The following is a 17,299-nucleotide window of genomic DNA, read 5'->3' as shown; positions in this document are numbered from 1 at the left end:
TGTCACGTGATCGAATGCGGGTGCCTGAGTGCTGAGGCGCGTGGGTTCACTTGTCGGTTCGGTTCACCGAATGGAACGGGCGCAGGAGAACAAAAGTGGTGAGAGCCTCATAGCCGAAAATGAGATATCAAATTTCACTCAAAGCATATCTACTCGAGTCGTTCCATTCTGTTTTACCATCTTTTTTCTCATTAATTCATAAAGATGTCATGTCATTACAATGATAGGTTGCGACAGATTACCCGATGCGCCAATGTCAGTTACGACCGCCCGTACATGCCCTACAACTTGATGCAACCCAACTCCTCGCGTTCTGTCTTTACCGCGCCTCGTTTTCGACAATCTGACTTCTCCCCTCAACTCCTCGGCTCAACCCAACTCGACTCAACTCAACTTGTCAGACACCCGTTCCGTTGACAGTTCTTCGACCGCCCAAAAGAACCCGTACCACAATACTTTGCTTTTCCAACTCGCGCAGGAATACCCAAATCATCTCGAAGGAAATCCACCAGCGACGTCTCAATCGACGCTGAGAATGCGGCTAGGACCAGCATCATGTTTGACTGAGGGTGTGGCAGGTGGTGAATATCCGCAACAATCTCCACCTCCTTGATCGTCTTGACAGACGCCAGCTCTCGCGCCCACTCGAGGCTGTCGTGTCTAGTCGTATACAGCAGCCGAAAGTCGGAAACAGTCAGACTCTGCGGCCCATCCCACGGCCCCCTTGGCCGGGCACCTTCGATGACGAGAGTCAACTTATCCAAGCCCTGCAAGTTTCGGAGGAAGCGACAGACTGAAGACCAGTCATATGAGTCTGGCTCAACAGTATTGGTTGGGCTGCGCTTGTAGAGACTGATCTCTCGAACTAAGTCCCTAGTGCGTGGTGTCTTATCAGCGAGGAAAGGCACCACGGCCTCCAGGTCCTCGCCAAAGTGGAAGGCGTGTCTTGTGTACAGAAAATGGGACGCCTCTTCCCGGATTTTTCTGTTGATGTGCATGACCGCCGTGTGCATCGCTCGATCGGTTTCGGCGTCGGCGCAGTATGTTGTTTCGTATGACATCTTGGCAAACGACCGCTCCACGATGTGGTAGGCGGACCGTTGGCACTTTGAGCGGCGAGCCTGGTACTCGCACTTCGATTGATTCCGGATCGCGATATCTCTATTCCCGCCATTGTCGAGCAGGTATTCGTATATCAGCATGCGAATCTCCGGAGGGATTCGCATGAGCATGGGCTCCTCAGTAGCCATGGTGGTTCAGGTCGATTCGCCACAACCAGGACAAAGACAAAGACAACAGGATCCCAGAAATTCTTGCACTGGGAGGGACACTCCTTTTGAGGAAAGCTGAAAATTGGTGGCCTCAATTCTTGGGCCAGCGAATGGCGTCGATGAGTTGCTACCACAATGACGGGCGATGACGGGCAAGGCAAGGGGTCTCGCGTCAGACGCCACTAGTTGTCAAAGCAGCAGGTTTGCGCAAAGATACGGAGGTTTGACAGGAGGCAGCACGTCCCTCGACGCGGGCGGAGGCTGGACACTTATTTATGTGTACAGTCCAGCAGCGCAAGCAGATCAGCAATGTTGAGCCAAATGAGGCTTCAGGGCGGTCCATCAAGGTGCCCACTCCCCGGACCTTGAACAACTAGGCCGAAGCTCGGCTTTGTCGAACCATCCATTCAAGACGGGACCAAATCGTCAAGCCGCATCGCAGCCCAGCTAGGTCTGTGTAGGTAGTCGGCTCTTGGTACATATTCTGCGGATGCGGGTGGTGGGTGTGAATCGGCGCTGGAACACCGTCCCAGCGTGTCAAGACCCCGAAAACCGTCTATGCACAATCAGCCGTTCCAATTACAGAGCGCTTATAGGTGAAGAAAGCTTACCCACCCCGGTGACAGGCCTCCCCGTCCTTGACCGACAGCCCATGGGGGTCACCTTGTTTCCTCCGCTGACTCGACCGACCCGTCATCTTCACCGCCGACCCCACGGTCCCACGGTCTGGGTAACGTCTCGTTTGCTATCGCATAGGGTAGTTGGCTCTCCTGACATGGCCTGCGATCTTATGATCCAGGGGTGGGTTAGCTAAAGAGGTTTCTTTCGCTTCAGTTTCTGTTAGTAGTGGTGTTGCAAGGTCAACAATTGCCTGCCAACTGCTGCCCAATAGAGGCATCGAGAGGTGCGGTTGCGGCTGCGCAAAGATTGGCTATCCACTGACGGGAATAGAGTCTGACCCTGCCGATCATCCATCGTGCCCTTGCTGCTGGCAACCCAATTCTGTGCGGCATCGCAGAGGGTCCCACTAACATGCAACTTCGACCCAAAACTCGGAATGACGAGACGGGACTGGAACAATATCTTTGTTACAGTCGGATGTTGACGGGCCAGCCATCATCCGAGTTGCAACGGACGCTGATGAAGAGACGGGGCTAGAGAAGCTGCAGCATTTATCTTGCCTTATCCGAGCACGCAAGCTTCGACACCTTGACCAGAACGGGACGACTCTTTTACTTTGAGTTGGGATGGCGCGTCTGTCGCGCTTCGAGAGACTAGAGTAATCAGGGAATTGGCCCCGTCAGCAAAGGGAAATACCGGAGGCTCGATTTCTATCTGCTGGCAAAAGGCCTTTCTCCTTGGTCAACGAATGGAACCTCTCAGCCATTGGCCTTGTCATGATCACGAAACTATCAGCAAGAGATCCATGTCATGCTTGGTTGCGGTTACTCTTTAGGATCCCCGTTCGGAAACTCTCGCGACCACACCTTGATCATACCGGGATGCTGTGCCATGGATCCATCACATTTCTCCTGTGACTTGACTGCGTGAGGAGCGCATCGTGAGCCGCAAATCGCGAGCCGCAAGTGTTGCGCTGCAACTAGCCTCCACCGGGTTGCATTTCGAATTAATGATACCTTATCACACAGCGGGCGCCACCCTGCTGCGATATGTCGGTTCTTGGGCTGAAGAGGCTGCCGTCGTACATTAGCGCCCACTCTGAGCCCCGTTCATCTGCGGCATTGCGCGGTGACACGGCGTGCCAAAGGTGAAGGGCAGAAGGCATTGCACATGGACCGGGCTGCCATCAACACCAACAAACAGGCGAGCCAGTGGGGAATCAATCGACTCTGGACCCTCGCTACATCCTTTTCGCCATCCAGGGGGAGATGATGGTGGCACGTCTTGATGACCATGTCTTGTTCGCTGGGCGTAAACCAGCCATATCAGCGACTCTGCCGAGACACGTGGGACGATGGTACATAGACGATCCGCAAGGCAATCATCTCACCTTGAAGCCCAAAATGTCGAATTCGTCAGTGCGTCGTCGGTCGGCAGGCGGATATGCACATTGACCTTGACCAGCAGAACTCGACGCCTGGTAAGGATTCCCTTTCTCACCGCGGGCCGCGGGTGGGGGGCAGACGTCTCCTGGAGGGCTCAAGGTGAGGGAGGATATCCAAGAGAGAGAGGCCGAACAAGAGAGGCCCATCCTGGATGGATATGTCCCGTCTCCATGCGCTCGCCAAAGCGCCCTGCGATCTTGGAGTCCCCGGATTGACTCCAGCATCTCTTAAGGCTAAATGCCAAAGGCGACAGATTTGCTCGGGGGAAATCTGGGAATCTCGGCCAAAATAGCGGACACCTCGTTCGGTGTCTGTCCTCTCGCTGTCGCTGTCGCTGCTGCTGATCATTCTTCTAGAAAGCCGCGTGGGATGTTCAGGGATGGTGATCCCTACTAGCGTCCCTGCACGCGTGGTGGCACCGGAATATCTCATGATGACCTTGAGCCGCTTCTTGATTCAGTCACCACATGCGATAACGTCTTTGTTTTATCTCGTCCGCGTACAGTTACAGTGCCGCTCCGAGACATTCCTCTCTGATGGCCCCCCCAGGTCCCGCAGCGAGCTTACTGGCTTGCTAGTCGGAACTATGCCGAGACTATTCTGTATCCGCGACGTTGGTGTGTCATCCCGCGATGCCTCAGTTCATCATCGACGCATTCGTCTCTACTGTATGCTGCCTCACCTCACCGCCGCTGGGAAATGTTGAAGGGCCACCACGGAGCCGTTTCTCAGCCGACAAGGGTGCGATCAAGCCATCCGCGACGCGCTTGTGCAATCGGAGAGGTTCCGAGAATCGGGAGTTGGCGAGCGGCTGAGCATGTTTGGCGCTGAGGTCTAGCATGGCGACGTTACTGCAGGGGTCCCTGCCGGCGACGGGCTGGCCCGGCGTGTCCTTGAGCTCGGGATGGCTTCTGTTGCCGTCTAGATGATTGATGGCACTTGGCTGTCCAGATCTAATCGTGCGCCTTGATCAAGCCTCATGCCGAGCTTACCATGGAGGAGGGTTGCTTTGTCTTTCTGAACTAGTTCGAGACCAGGCGCCGCTGTCACTCATAAGAAGAGGAGGATCCCGCTGTTGAGAACGGGAGCGAGATCGTCTGGCTCGATTGTTGGGTGGGAGGTCACGGGGGTCTGGTTTACCATGTTACATCCGTGGTGGCATTGCCAAGGGCAGAATGCTCTCCCAACTTTCGTTTACTGACTGTGTGGGCAGATACTATGTAGGCCAGGGGCTGCCAACTTGAACTCCCTAACAAGGCCGGGACCGTCTACAGAGTGAGTACGTGGGTAATATACTTTGTGGGCACACTGCATAAGGGGGGGGAAGAATCTTCTGGCCAAGTTGGGCATGCATACGCGCTGCACTATCGAAAGTAGGTCTTGCTTTCACTCCTGGCCACACTCATGCCTCGAGAGGAGCGGTGTCTGTGTAGTTTCCAAACGTGGGATCTCGCCCTCCCTCAACCCCAGCCTCGAGCACAAGTCTTCTCAGCTCCTGCTCCTCCCCCTTGCTCACCGTCACTCGCGACGCTCCCACGTTCTCCTCGAGGTACTTGATCTTCTTGGTGCCGGGGATCACAAACACGCGTGGGCTTTGCTCCAGCAGCCAGGCGAGGACGAGCTGCGAGGAGGTGTGCCCCTTTTGCTTCGCCAGCTCGTTGAACTTGTCCACGATGATGAGGTTCTTGCGGAAGTTTTCCCCCTGGAACCGTGTTAGGTTCCGCCTGAAGTCTCCCTCCTCAAAGTCGTCGACCGAGCGGTACCTGCCCGTCAAGATGCCTCGTCCAAGGGGCGAGTAGGCAAAGACGGACACGTCCAGCTCCTCGCACGTCTTCAGGAGGTGCGTTCCTGAGGGGCCCTCGATATCGAGCGTCCAGGGGTTGTACTCGACCTGCACGGCCGAGATGGGATGCACGGCGTGGGCGCGGCGGAGCGTCGTGGATGAGACCTCTGACAGACCCAGGTACTTGACCTTGCCCTCCCTGTTCGTTGTTAGCCCCCCTTTCTGCTGAAGACTGCCTTGGGACAACTTACTCTACCAGTTGCTTCATGGCCTCGACCGTCTTCTCGATAGGCACGTCCTCATTCGCACGATGCATGTAGTAAAGATCAATGTGCTCAACACCGAGCCGCTTCAGACTCCTGTCAATACACTCCCTCACATATTCAGGCGACGAATCCGTCACGAGGTTGCCGTCGACCATCTTGAGCCCAAACTTGGACGCTAGGAAAATGTCCTCGCGGCGCTCAGGGTGCAGCTTGAACCACTTGCCAATAAGGTCCTCGCTGTCAGCATAGGCATCGGCAGTGTCCCAGTTGGTGCAGCCCAGCTCCCAGGCACGGTCGAGGACTTTGAGGCGCTCCTCATCTGATCTGGGGGTTGTTAGTGAGAGAGTCGATGTCGCCTCGGGATTTACACACTCGGTGGCACCGTAGCCGATGCTGATACCCATGAGGCCGAAGCCTACAGCTGGGATCTTGGGGCCATTCTTGCCCAGTTGGCGAAGAGGAAGCTGTGCAGGAGGAGCCATGATGTTTTGTAGGACAAGTGAAGCTTGATGTAGACCTCGGAGTTATGGTGTAAGTGCTAGTTGAAGATGTCTGTCTGTTCTGTCTGCTCTAAACAATCTCCCAACAACGTTCTCCAAGTCCCTCTTTATACTTTCCCCCCCTTCCAGTTAGTCTTCCGTCATTCATCAAAATTTCCGTGAAAACATTCTGTCTTCCGGTGTCAGTCCGCAGCCCGGACCTTCAACCCGGCCGAAAGACCCCGTTGTCTCCGGCGCTCCGACCATCGTGCATGAATGACTAAGCTCGGCACTCGGGCAACTAACCACGTCTGGCAACAGACCTTGAGGTTTTGCGGGAAAGGGTCTCGAACAAGGTTTTTATGAGACAATATAGATCGTGTTGATGGGTCAATTGATAGGGGAGGACGGAGAAAAGTGTAAAGTCCGAGGTGGTTGCTGAACGGTGTGGTGCGTAACGTTGATGCTTAGATATTCAAGTTAAGACCAAACCGTCATAGAAGTTAGGATAGCAACAAAGCACAAGGCAATAGTTCTTTTCCAATGCAAGGTATCTCGCCCAAAAACTATGAAAAACGCTGCTACCATTACTCGACCCCTTGCCGTGTCTATTTCGTCTTCCGCCTCGCCTTGAACGTCTTAAGGGGATCCCGTTTCCTGGATCCAACCTTGAATCCCCGACCCTTCTTCCCCTTGACCTTGCGATCCTTTCTCATGGCCACGAAGCCTATGTCCTTTGTCAAGGCCTGCTTGCCGTCCTTGGGGAGGAGATATTCGGGGACGTGCTTCAGGTGAGCCTGCTGTCTGGCTGTTCGCAGTTCGCCGTCATGACGAAGGTGTGTGAGTTCGGTGGGGTTCTCCTCAAAGTACCTGGTGTCACTTGTCAATATATGGTTTCATGAATCGATAATCGAATGCAAACATACCGCTTTAGCTTCTCACTCTTGAGTAGCTCCTGTCTGAGCTCCCTCGTTCTCGCCTCTCGGATAGCAACCTTGGTGACAGCACGTAGCGCATCGTTCATTCGGTATCGGAAAGGATCAACCTGATCCATGTTGAAGTTGTAAGGCTTCACCTCCTTGCCCCGCTTCGCCTGCTGCCTGATGATCTTGGCCATGACCTTCTCATCCTTCTCGGCAGTTGGTGTTGAGGTGGGGACGTGTTTTCGGTAGAGCTCCTTGGGGACAACGAAGGACAGGGCCATGCCGGTCTGTCCAGCCCGGGCTGTACGTCCTATCCTGTGTGTGTATGATGATGCTGTGGTGGGAAGATCGAAGTTGATGACTGCCGACACCTTTTTGAAGTCGACACCTATGTTTGAGTTAGCAGATGATCTTGTAGTCTCGAAAGATGAACAGGCCAGTCTTTCGAGGAATGGGCCAGTCGCATACCTCTTGATACACCATACTCCTTGTCACCCTTAGACTTCTTAGCCTTCTTCTTTGGTCGCTTCGCCTCCACTTCAGCATCGTCGTCTCCCTCGGTAGCCTTCTCCTTGGCTTCATCTCCTTCGCCCTCAGCTGCCTCATCGTCGCCCAGCATGTCGTTCTTCTCGTCTGCGGCGATAATAATGTCGTACACATTCCGGTTGAACTCCTCCACAACATGCACTCTCGAGTTCAGGGGAAGCTCTGAGTTGAGAATACAGCTTCGAATGCCAAACTGCTCAAAGAAGAGCTTTAATCGGTAGCATCGGTCAATGTCACTGACAAAGATGATGCACTTGCCCTTGATGAGTCGGAGCTTGAAGATGACATAGGCCAGAAGGAACTTTTCGTCTTCACCACACCTGTAGACTGTTAGCAATCGTGTCGCATATGCAGGAGACCGTCGTGCACGTACTTGGCGACAAACTGAGTGATGCCCTCGCCCTCAGCCTCCTTCTCCTTCAGATCCAGCAATGTCGGGTCGCGTCGGAAGATTCCCTTGAGCGTATCAACCTCATCGGTGAGGGTCGCACTCATCATCATAACCTGGATACCCTTGGGAACGGATCGCGAAAGGTTCTCCAGGTCCTCGCTGTAACCGTAGGAAAGGACAAGATCCGCCTCGTCGAGGACCAGATGTGTGAGCTTATCGAGCGAGAGGGCGGACGAGTTGACATTGTGCCATGCGGTCGCGGGAGTCGAAATGACAATGTCGGGGGAGTTGGAGAGGAGAGCGCGCTGGACGGCGTTGGAGACCTTGTCGGTCAACTTGACGGTGCTGATGTCCTTGGCGCAGAAGCTGGCGAACTGTTCAATGGCCTTGAAGACTTGATCGGCAAGCTCGCGAGTCGGTACGAGGATGAGAGCGGCTGTGAAGGCGGTCGAGTCGGTCTGCAAGCACAATGGTTAGTGAGCTGTATGATCCCAGACGTGAATGGTATGTACATACGGTCTTGCGCTTTAGGATGCTCGACAGCAGAGGCAGGACATAGGCGGCAGTCTTTCCAGAACCGCAATCAGCCTTTGCGAGGACATCCTGACCGTTGAGAGCAAGCGGAATGGCCTTGCGCTGCACAAGAGTAGGCTTCGCAAACTTTTGCTGCGCGACGGCCTGGAGAAGTCTAGGATCAAGACCAAGATCGACGAAGGAAGTCTCTTCCTCTTGCTGTTGCTGCGCAGGCTTTTCGACTTGTGTCTCGGCAGGCTTCTCGGCGGCTTTCGACTCTTCAGCCTGATCGCGCTTTCTCTTTGTGGCTCCCATCTTGGATTCGAGGCTGTCGAGATGTTGTGAGGAGATGGTGGAGGAATTGTCGATTTCTCAGCGAGACTTCGATAATCTTTCTTGGGTCTCGGCGCTCTTTCCTCCAAATTTCCAACTGACTGAGGGGCAGCTCTGAGACGGATCATTACGTGATTGGCCTGAGGTTCATGCACCTAACCTATCATGGCTTAGTACGCTAGCCTCGGAAAAACCCACTGGCGTCCAGCAACTTTTTTTTCTTATCGGTCTTATCGATTCAAAAAGTCTACTTGCGAATAATATGGCCATTGACTGGGAATAGCTTCATTTTTCTCCTGACACTTGGTGTTTTCCAGCCCGGACAGCAAAAATGTGAGTTTCAGTCGATGAGGTCTATTTTGCCAATTATCAACCGAATAGGCTACAAGATACGATCCGTCAAAGAAATTCGTTACAAATGTATGCGGAGACAGCAATCACAACCTCATAGGCCTGCTTGGCAATGAAAGTTTACAAGCAAGCAAGGCTTGCTTACTCGCACCGAATTCTTTTCATTCACATTTTCCACATTCAATGAACTTCAGCTCAGTGATCATCAACGATTTATATTCATTCATTCGCTCAATTCGATATATCCCTAAATCCCATGGCCTTATTCCCTGGCCTGCAAACACTCAAAAAACCAAATGCTCTATAACGCTTCTATTTTCTTTTTCCCTTTGGCACATTTACCACTTGAGGACGCGCTGGGGGAAGTACTCGTCAATGAGCTCCATGTAGTAGGGCTTGAGCTTCTCGGCGTCGGGGACACCGTCGCTCTTGGAGTACAGGTCGTAGGGGTTGAAGGCCTGGACGGCCTTCATCATCTCGTAGTCCTTGTCGCACATGAGGTGGCGGTAGGCGCCCTCGCGGTGCCAGGGGTAGAAGGAGTGGTAGCGGATCATGGCCAGGGCCTCGTCGGGGAGGGTGGACTGGTCCTTGACGACGTGGTAGAGGTACTCGTCGTGGCCCCAGCTGAGCATGATGTTGTCGAGGCCGCAGTTGGGAGAGTAGATGCCGTACTTGGTGTTGTAGTCGGGGTTGCTGGCGTCGGGGTTGCCCTCGGCGAAAGTCTCGGGGTAGATGATCTTGTCACTGAAGGCGCAGCCAACGGGGAATGTGTCTCCCACAACATCCCACTGGCCCTGGGTCTCGAGCTCAGGGAAGAAGAGCATCAGCTTGCCCAGATCATGAATGAGACCGGTCAGCTGCATCCAGCGGGGCTTGCCGTCGCGGCGGATGGCCTCAGCGGACTGGAGGAGGTGCTGGATCTGGGAGAGCGAGGTGTCGGGGTCGGACTCGTCGACGAGGGTGTTGAGCTTCTCCATGGCCTCCCAGATGGTCATCTCGGCGCGGGGACGGGTGGCATTGTAGAAGCGGTTGCGGGCAGCCAGGTTGTACGAGACGGTCTGCTTGTGGTGCTGCTCGCGGTAAAAGTTCTTGACGCGGTCGGTAGCATCGGCGTACTGGCGGAAGGTGTTCTTGTCCTTTTCGCTGTCAAACTTGGACTTTTCGTCGTACTTGATGACGTTGACGTCGTCGATCTTGTCAGAGAGGGCCTCGAGGGCCTGGCCGTCGTGGCTGGTGAAGTCGTCGACAACAGCGCCGGGAGCCATTGTGATTGATGGAGTGTGTGTAAGTGGTGAAGAGGGGGAACTGAGTGAGATGATGTTTTGAGACAAGCTTTGGATGTGCTTGTGATGTTCAAGGGATTGCTTGAGAGAGGATGATGAGTCTGGAGAATAATCGATTCAAAGTCGTGTCTCGAGGGTCTTTATGTAGTTTCTTGTCTCGTCCATCTCGAGTTCCATCTCAACGAGATAGATCCCCTCCACACACAAGTTTGCATATCCTTCCCCCGCACAAGAATTGGATCTTGCCTCCGCGTCATGACCAATCTGCGTCATCCAAGTGGGTGTTTGGCCTCGTCTTCCCTCACAGAGTTGGCCTCGATGTGGTTGACTCTGCCGTCGCCGTGGCCGACGTCTGGGGACGGTGGATCGTGACCGGAAAGAGTTTCTCTGTTCAGAGCTCTATAATGGGTTAGACCCGCCGGGAGACGCCACATGGCATCTGTACCTCTCCACGTCCCTTTACCGTATTCTCCTAGAGCCGCCGGGCATATCCTATTCGGGCCTCAGGGTCACCCTCAGATGCGGCTCCACCGAACTAGAATTAGCATCATGGTTCTCTCTTGTGGAGAAGAACCCAGATATCGCGGGGGCTGGAATCTGCAAACCACGTTGAATTGGATGAGCCTCGATTCGCCGAAAACCTCTCACCTCTTTGTTTCCCCCTGTCTCAGCTCCAACTTTTTTTTTTCTTTCTACGTCACGCGGGGAAAATAGAACCGGTAAACGGACCCGGGTCACGGCCGGAGCTGGGCGATGAAGACAGCTCGGAGAATGTTGCTTGACAGGTACCAAACAGGAACCGGCCGGCCCTGTATATTGGAAGCTGGACCCTTGATTTTGCCTCATCTCCATGCGCACGAGTAGATCTCTAGATCCTTCAATGCTGCCTAGATTGGTAATTCTCGGCCGAGCATTGGCGCCCGGAAAAGACTCTCGAAGCTTACCACGCGTGTAGAAGCCTTCTTCACAAGTTGATCACCTGGACCAAATTTCAGTCTCTGAAGTGAGACAAGTCAAGGGTCCATTCTAGAAGACCCTTAGTTACGACCAACAAGTCTCTCTCTGTACGGCCAGTTTCCGAGCAAGACAGGAGCCGCAGTCTCGTTCGCACGCGCCTAAATTCCTTCGAGATCCATCTTGATCGTGCATGTATCCATACTCTTCTCACCTATCAACACCATCGCGTTGAGCATCATGGCCTGATTTTACCCCAGCTGGTCGCCGTAAACTACCCCGTGCGTGCGCCTGGACCTTGCGTAGGATGTAGTTCCCCCCACGAGATGAGAGCATGACCCGGGGAAGCCTTGCGATCCCAAGTGCCGGTGTGTGCCTTGACATGGATGTTTCGTCTGGAAGCATCTCCATGCCCAAGACCATCTTATGACCTCAAAATTAGCAAGAACTTCCCGGCGCTTGCTCAGGGCCCTCTCATCAATAGTTTTCGCCCCCTCACTCCTAGTTTCGGGGAAATCTTTCCAAGATCGGCATACCTCGCTGCCCTCGTTTCTCATCCCAATGGCAATTCTCTCCGAGTGGGACCTGAAGCTAGACTCGCTTTTGGCTAGATCCGGAGAAGAGTTGGAGGGTAGATGCCAGATTTAGAAAGACGGGGCCGTAGCCTTTTGAATCACGATGTATCATATTGCTTGTCTGTGGCTTCTTTGTATGGACCTCGAGTGTTTGAGCGTCGACACCAAGTCAGCCGGCAATGCAACGTCGCGTGGCAACTTGCATGCTCGAGTGACGATATCTCGTCTTGGTGGGAAGCTATTCTCGTGTAATTATTTCGGTAAAGCAATTACCTTCTCTCTGTCGACCTTCGGATTTCTCAATCCGTGAGGAGCCTTCATTCTCTACATGTTCACCATCAGGCGATAAAGAAGCCACCCAATGTCCGAGAGCAAACGAGTCAACTCCGATCCTTCATGTTCTGTCGTTCAGTTATCCAATTGAGCCAGGTCTTTTGTATGTCTGGCTCATAGACCCTGGAGGTGAAGCCGTATCCGTGTGTGTCGTTTTACTCACCCGAGAGCAGGATCGCTCTAGACAGTCAAACAACTGTCGCTTACCCTTCTGGCCAAACTGAATCTGTCATTATGGAAAGATGTCCTCGCCCGGATGAACGCTTGACGGCCCGAGAAGGCGACAGTTGGTGCCAGGGGATGACCTTTCCTGGTGCCAGCACCTACATACATATGTACGATGAGCGATCTTGCCTCGCAAGCCGCTCGTACGTGCTGTACTGCACTGTAAGCACCAGGACTTCGGCACTTGGCTTCCAGGATCGGCCCTGTTGGGAGAGTTGCTGCGCGTGACAAGGACATGCCCGCCAACCGCATACCAGGGCAGCTGCACATGATTGTCAAGTTTGGAACCAAGTTCTAACAAGAGTGACCTCTCAGTCAAACAGTCTCATCTACCCAAGCTGGTAAACAAGGGCTAAATGGTGGCCGAGGCAGAACCAAGTGTCAAGTAGGTAATCGAGGTCACAGCCGACATGAGGGTTATCTTGCTTTCATAGTCCGAAAATCAACTATTTCTCTACCAATCTGGCGCATATCCGAGTTCCCCTGGGTATGCTTTTCATCTTTTCTAGTTTCAAATACAAATCAATTTCCATGTACTTTTCATCCCCATCATCACCTTTGAATCGTCGACTTTTGCATCATCAAGCACTTCTCTAAGCCGCGCCACCGCGACCTCCAACTCCCCATTGTGCCTGAGCCTGCGCAATGTCGGCCGCGATGGGAGGCAGCTCGCGTCCCCTTCCGGTCGGCAGAGGCATAAACTTGATCTCGGCCAGGAAGCGCAGATACCTTCCAATGTCCTCGCGGGTGATACCCTCGCCCGCGCTGTCGTCGACGCCAGTCCAGCGATCGGCGTCGGCCTTGAGCACGGCCACGGCGTTTCTGTCGTCCAGTTCAGGGGCGCGAGTAGTCGACGGCAGGTTCGAGGTTGCCATATGGAACAAGGGCATGAGGGCGCTCTGCTCCTGATCCTTCTCGGTGGAACCGGCAGACACAAACTCCTCCAGCTGCGTCTTCCACTCCTCATAGTCCACCTCGGGAACCTTGTAGCCATAGTACTCCAATGCCGAGAGGAACTCGTTCATACGAAGTCTTGGGTGCGCTGTGACGTGAACCACGTTGACGCCGGGTAGGGGGTTAAGGGCCGAGGCAATGACAACCCTGGCAACGTGGTCCACGGGAACGGCGTTCACCGAGTTGATGATCAATGGTCTTGCGCCCAATTGGACACAACCCTTGCAGAGTCTGATCAGGAAATCATCGGTGTTTGAGACACCGTTTTCACGGCTGCCGAGAATGTATCCGGGACGGATAACAGCACCCCGGAGCCCACGCTTGCCAGCTTCCCGGACGAGTTGCTCAGACACCTTGAAACGTTTAGCTTGATACATCTCCTCTGTAAGAGCATACTTACCCATTTGGTTTGGCCATAACCAGTACCAAGGCCAACGCGGCTGCCCTGCATGTCGTCGGCTTCAAGCACCGCTCCGCGTCCAGTCGCGGTTTGCTCGTGAGACACCTTGACGTAGTGGTCAGTGTCCAAGGTCGAAGTCGACGACACGAAAGAGAATAGCTTGGGCTTTCCCTCGTTACAAAGCTTCATCGCGTCAATAGTAGACAGGACGTTGGGGCGCATCATCTGCTCGTATCGAGCAATCCAATGAACATATGCCGCGTTATGGACCACGGCATCCGCTGTCTCGGTGACATGCTTCCAGCTGGCATCGTCAAGCCCAAGACGAGGCTTGGAAAGGTCACCAAGGACGCATTCGATCCTCTCGGCCCACGAGTCCTGCCACAAACCATAGCCCTTGAGTGACCTCGTCAGACGATCCTTGGCAAAGTCAAGTCCCTTGGCTCCACGAATGTGCGCGATGAGCTTGGTATTCTCTCTTCCCAGGATCTCCTTGACAAGGTAGGCGCCCAAGAAACCTGTAGCACCAGTGAGGGAGAATGTGACGCCACTCGATGGGCTCAGAGCATCCGGGTCCGCGCTCTGGTACTTATCATCGAGCGTGTTGATCAGCTCGTCAAACGACTCGGCGTAGGCGCTGTCGACAGCCTTGTCAACTGTAGCAGCCTGGCCACTGCGTAGACGGTCCACCTGGGATCCCAGACCTCTGAGACTGGGGTTCGCGTAGAGGACGCCGATGGTGATGTCAGCACCCAAACTCTTGCGAATGTTGAGGAGGAGCTGCTGAGCCAGGAGACTGTGTCCGCCACAGTCGAAGAAGTTTGATTCAAGCCTGAGCTAGGTCAGCATCTAATCTATAGAGCAATACTCTGTTCCACATACCTGATAGTCTTGGCGTTGAGGCCAGGGATTAGTGTTGACCACTGTGTGGCAAGGGTCTTCTCCGTCTCAGAGAGGGCCTCCCAGCTCTTCAGGTCCTCTTCCGAGGCGTCCTCTGTTCTCGCGGCAGCATCAGGGAAGGGTAGGTTCGGGAAATCGACCTTGCCGTTCTCGACTATGCTCACGTTGAACTCTCGGTCTCGGTCACACAAAGCCTGTCGGGGTGGGCCAGGGCGTTCTTGTGAAAGATCTCGTGGATTGCACCGACATAGCCGCTCCAGTCGAGGTCGATGGTGGGATCGGGCAGCTCAGCCATGGTGGCGGTTGTGAAGGTATCGATCGATGGCGGAAATGGTGTGAAAGAGGTGATCAATTGGACTTCAATTGGCCGCAGTTTGCCAATTTAGAGGTCCAGGAGTGAGTCGAGAGGAATCTTTCGGCTAGGATGCGTACGTCACAACAAGTTCCTTCCTACCGTCGACCACCGATTTTCGGGAGGGGCACTGAGGTACCTACCCCACCCCCCCCACACAAAATGGTCCCTGTATTACGGTCCACCTTAGAATCACTTTGGCAAAAGTATAAGTGGTTATCATGGCAGAAAGCCAAAGGAAGATCAAGAGCCTGCTTTTCAAGGCTAGTAAAAAAGAATCATTAACTTGGGAAGCAGTGTAAATATGACTATGATAGTGTCCAGGTTGCATTCAATGGCGTTTGAGTGAATCGCATGGAAGCGTATCATAAGTTAAGGCTGGTCTGTGAATGGATATTTTTGGCATTGGATTTGCGCTTTTGCCGAAGTGAACCCAAGGTATCGCCGTACTAACTCTTGCGCGATCGGAGAATCTCAAGTCCCGACCAACCAACAGACTGAGGAGAGATCAACCAACATCGAATCTACAGAAGAGCATCCCACGCCAAGCCTGAGATCCCTCTCACTTGCTATGAGAAAGGTTTCTGAAAGTCATTCAGAGCATAACGCGTTTTCCACGTCCAGAACGAATGCGAGTACTGCTTTCCCCACCGTGCACGTGGTCGATTGTCAGGGCCGAGTTGTTTGAGGGCACACCTGAGGCACACACATGCCAGTTCATGACAAGGTGAGCCTCAGCAAAGGTGATTTCCGGTCCTTGGGCTTCTGGTTTCCAAGTCCCTTCGGGCAAAAACTCGATCCGTGTTTGTTGGTACCTTCGCCCGAACTTTGACATAGCCATGAATGACCAGAGATTCTTGACTTGAGGACCACAAGTCTGATGCCTGTGGGTTTGCTGGCCTTTCTGGTCATCACGGTCAATCAAGCTGAGTTTCAAGAAATTGAAGCAAACGAAAGTATCCGGTTTTCCTTGCTCCAAGAGGAGTAGGAGCTCAAACAAGTCATTTTTACAAAGCCCTGGAAACTTTCCACTCGGACAGAAATTTTCGAATGATTCTTTGCAGACCAGGGCAAGGGCACGATGGGATGCTTTTGGCAGCTGGTCAAAGATTTGCATCATCAACGATGGGGGGAGACGGACAAGGCCGAATTTCTGTCGAGGAACGTTCATATTCGATGTCATTTCTGGATTCGATGAGAATGTTGATGCTGATTCACTTCTGTTAAGAAAAGTTTACTTAGAGCCTTGGTGATCGCCAGGATGTCTGCTGCGCGTGAGTAAGGGTATTGCCAGAGAGAAAAAATGTGTGTGCACGACAGCTTAATACAAGAATTTAGACTTGAACCTTCAAAAAATTGATGTTTATCCCTTGTTTCTTGGGGGAACAGCCCATTGTTTGAGTTTGTTGCTGCACAGCCAACTGCACTCAAAGCCTCTGCACTCAAAGTATACCTACCGAATGCCCTCGTTCGTCTTTCAAAACCAGTATAACCGGTGTTCATATTTCGATACAACAGTGGCGAATGGGCTCAGTAGCCCAGGTAAGTTGTATAGAAGACAGAGAGTACCTTTTGAAGGCTTGTTGATTTGTTCTAATGTCCAAGATATTAAAGCACCAAACATTGCCTCCTCAGCCAGGCCACTTCGAGACCCAAACAAGGCCATAGCAAAGTTATGTGTACGTGAATGGGTAAATAAGGAAGAATTTTTAATAGTTTAACATGTGCCATAAAACAACTCTTTCAAGAGAAGTCACAAAGTGCAAGTCATTCGAGTATGTTTGCCCCTGAAGACAGTCCAGTATAAGACAAGACACATTTTTCACACGACAAAGGCCCTCGTGCTCTCAATGACTAACCGGATGGTTTCTCATCCGACTTCTCACCGAAAGCCAAGTCCAAACTCCAAACATGGAAAGAAAGTTTTCTCTCCAAAAGAGTCTCATCGGCCCTTGTCTTCTCACACGATGACCCCCTATTGTACGAGTGAGGCAAAAACACCAAGAGTCCAACAACTGCCGTGCTCACGTTATCACTGCCAAGATGCCGCGGAAAGTCCAAACATGGTCTAGTTAGCGTTGAAAGGCGTAGTTCCTCTCTTAGGAAACTCCACCTCCTGGGTTCCCATCTGCCCGGAAAAGCCCCATCTCATGAAAAATCGTACCATTATCCACAAAAGAGTCGAAACTTTTTTCTTACTTTTATCTAAGAAGATTTGCCTCTTTCCGGGCTTCAGCCTCTTTTTTTCGGTTATTTGGTCTTCTTGGCATTGTATCGTGGTTGTCTGATGAGAGGCGTTGTGTGAGGTCAGTGATAGTTTACGCTAACCCTGGAGCCTCATCGATACCAACTTTCTCACATCAGTCCTGGCTTGATTCCAAGATATCACTTTCGGGCCGTT

The 17,299-nt window shown here is 53.0% G+C and overlaps 5 protein-coding genes across 5 annotated transcripts; all 5 read right to left on the bottom strand.

The window, feature by feature from the left end:
* Nucleotides 1-389: 389 nt before the first annotated feature.
* On the bottom strand, nucleotides 390-1,250 carry NCS54_00789200 (Hypothetical protein; the record flags this gene model as incomplete). Its single annotated transcript, XM_053153297.1, has 1 exon — nucleotides 390-1,250. One exon carries the CDS (start codon nucleotides 1,248-1,250, stop codon nucleotides 390-392), a length of 861 nt encoding a protein of 286 aa, XP_053009272.1.
* Nucleotides 1,251-4,739: 3,489 nt separating this feature from the next.
* NCS54_00789100 (Aldo-ket-red domain-containing protein) lies at nucleotides 4,740-5,868 on the bottom strand (the record flags this gene model as incomplete). The annotated part of the gene is made up of 3 exons (XM_053153296.1): nucleotides 4,740-5,319; nucleotides 5,372-5,710; nucleotides 5,759-5,868. 3 exons carry the CDS (start codon nucleotides 5,866-5,868, stop codon nucleotides 4,740-4,742), a joined length of 1,029 nt encoding a protein of 342 aa, XP_053009271.1.
* Nucleotides 5,869-6,473: 605 nt separating this feature from the next.
* On the bottom strand, nucleotides 6,474-8,553 carry NCS54_00789000 (Hypothetical protein; the record flags this gene model as incomplete). Its single annotated transcript, XM_053153295.1, has 5 exons — nucleotides 6,474-6,735; nucleotides 6,792-7,176; nucleotides 7,257-7,654; nucleotides 7,708-8,183; nucleotides 8,242-8,553. 5 exons carry the CDS (start codon nucleotides 8,551-8,553, stop codon nucleotides 6,474-6,476), a joined length of 1,833 nt encoding a protein of 610 aa, XP_053009270.1.
* A 707-nt stretch (nucleotides 8,554-9,260) lies between these two features.
* On the bottom strand, nucleotides 9,261-10,187 carry NCS54_00788900 (Inositol oxygenase; the record flags this gene model as incomplete). Its single annotated transcript, XM_053153294.1, has 1 exon — nucleotides 9,261-10,187. One exon carries the CDS (start codon nucleotides 10,185-10,187, stop codon nucleotides 9,261-9,263), a length of 927 nt encoding a protein of 308 aa, XP_053009269.1.
* Nucleotides 10,188-12,885: 2,698 nt separating this feature from the next.
* On the bottom strand, nucleotides 12,886-14,841 carry NCS54_00788800 (Alpha-aminoadipate reductase; the record flags this gene model as incomplete). Its single annotated transcript, XM_053153293.1, has 4 exons — nucleotides 12,886-13,599; nucleotides 13,647-14,478; nucleotides 14,529-14,740; nucleotides 14,794-14,841. 4 exons carry the CDS (start codon nucleotides 14,839-14,841, stop codon nucleotides 12,886-12,888), a joined length of 1,806 nt encoding a protein of 601 aa, XP_053009268.1.
* Nucleotides 14,842-17,299: the final 2,458 nt, after the last annotated feature.

This window comes from Fusarium falciforme, chromosome 6, assembly GCF_026873545.1.
Source record: "Fusarium falciforme chromosome 6, complete sequence".
NCBI lineage: Eukaryota > Fungi > Ascomycota > Sordariomycetes > Hypocreales > Nectriaceae > Fusarium > Fusarium falciforme.
This window is presented reverse-complemented; position numbering and strand designations above follow the sequence as displayed.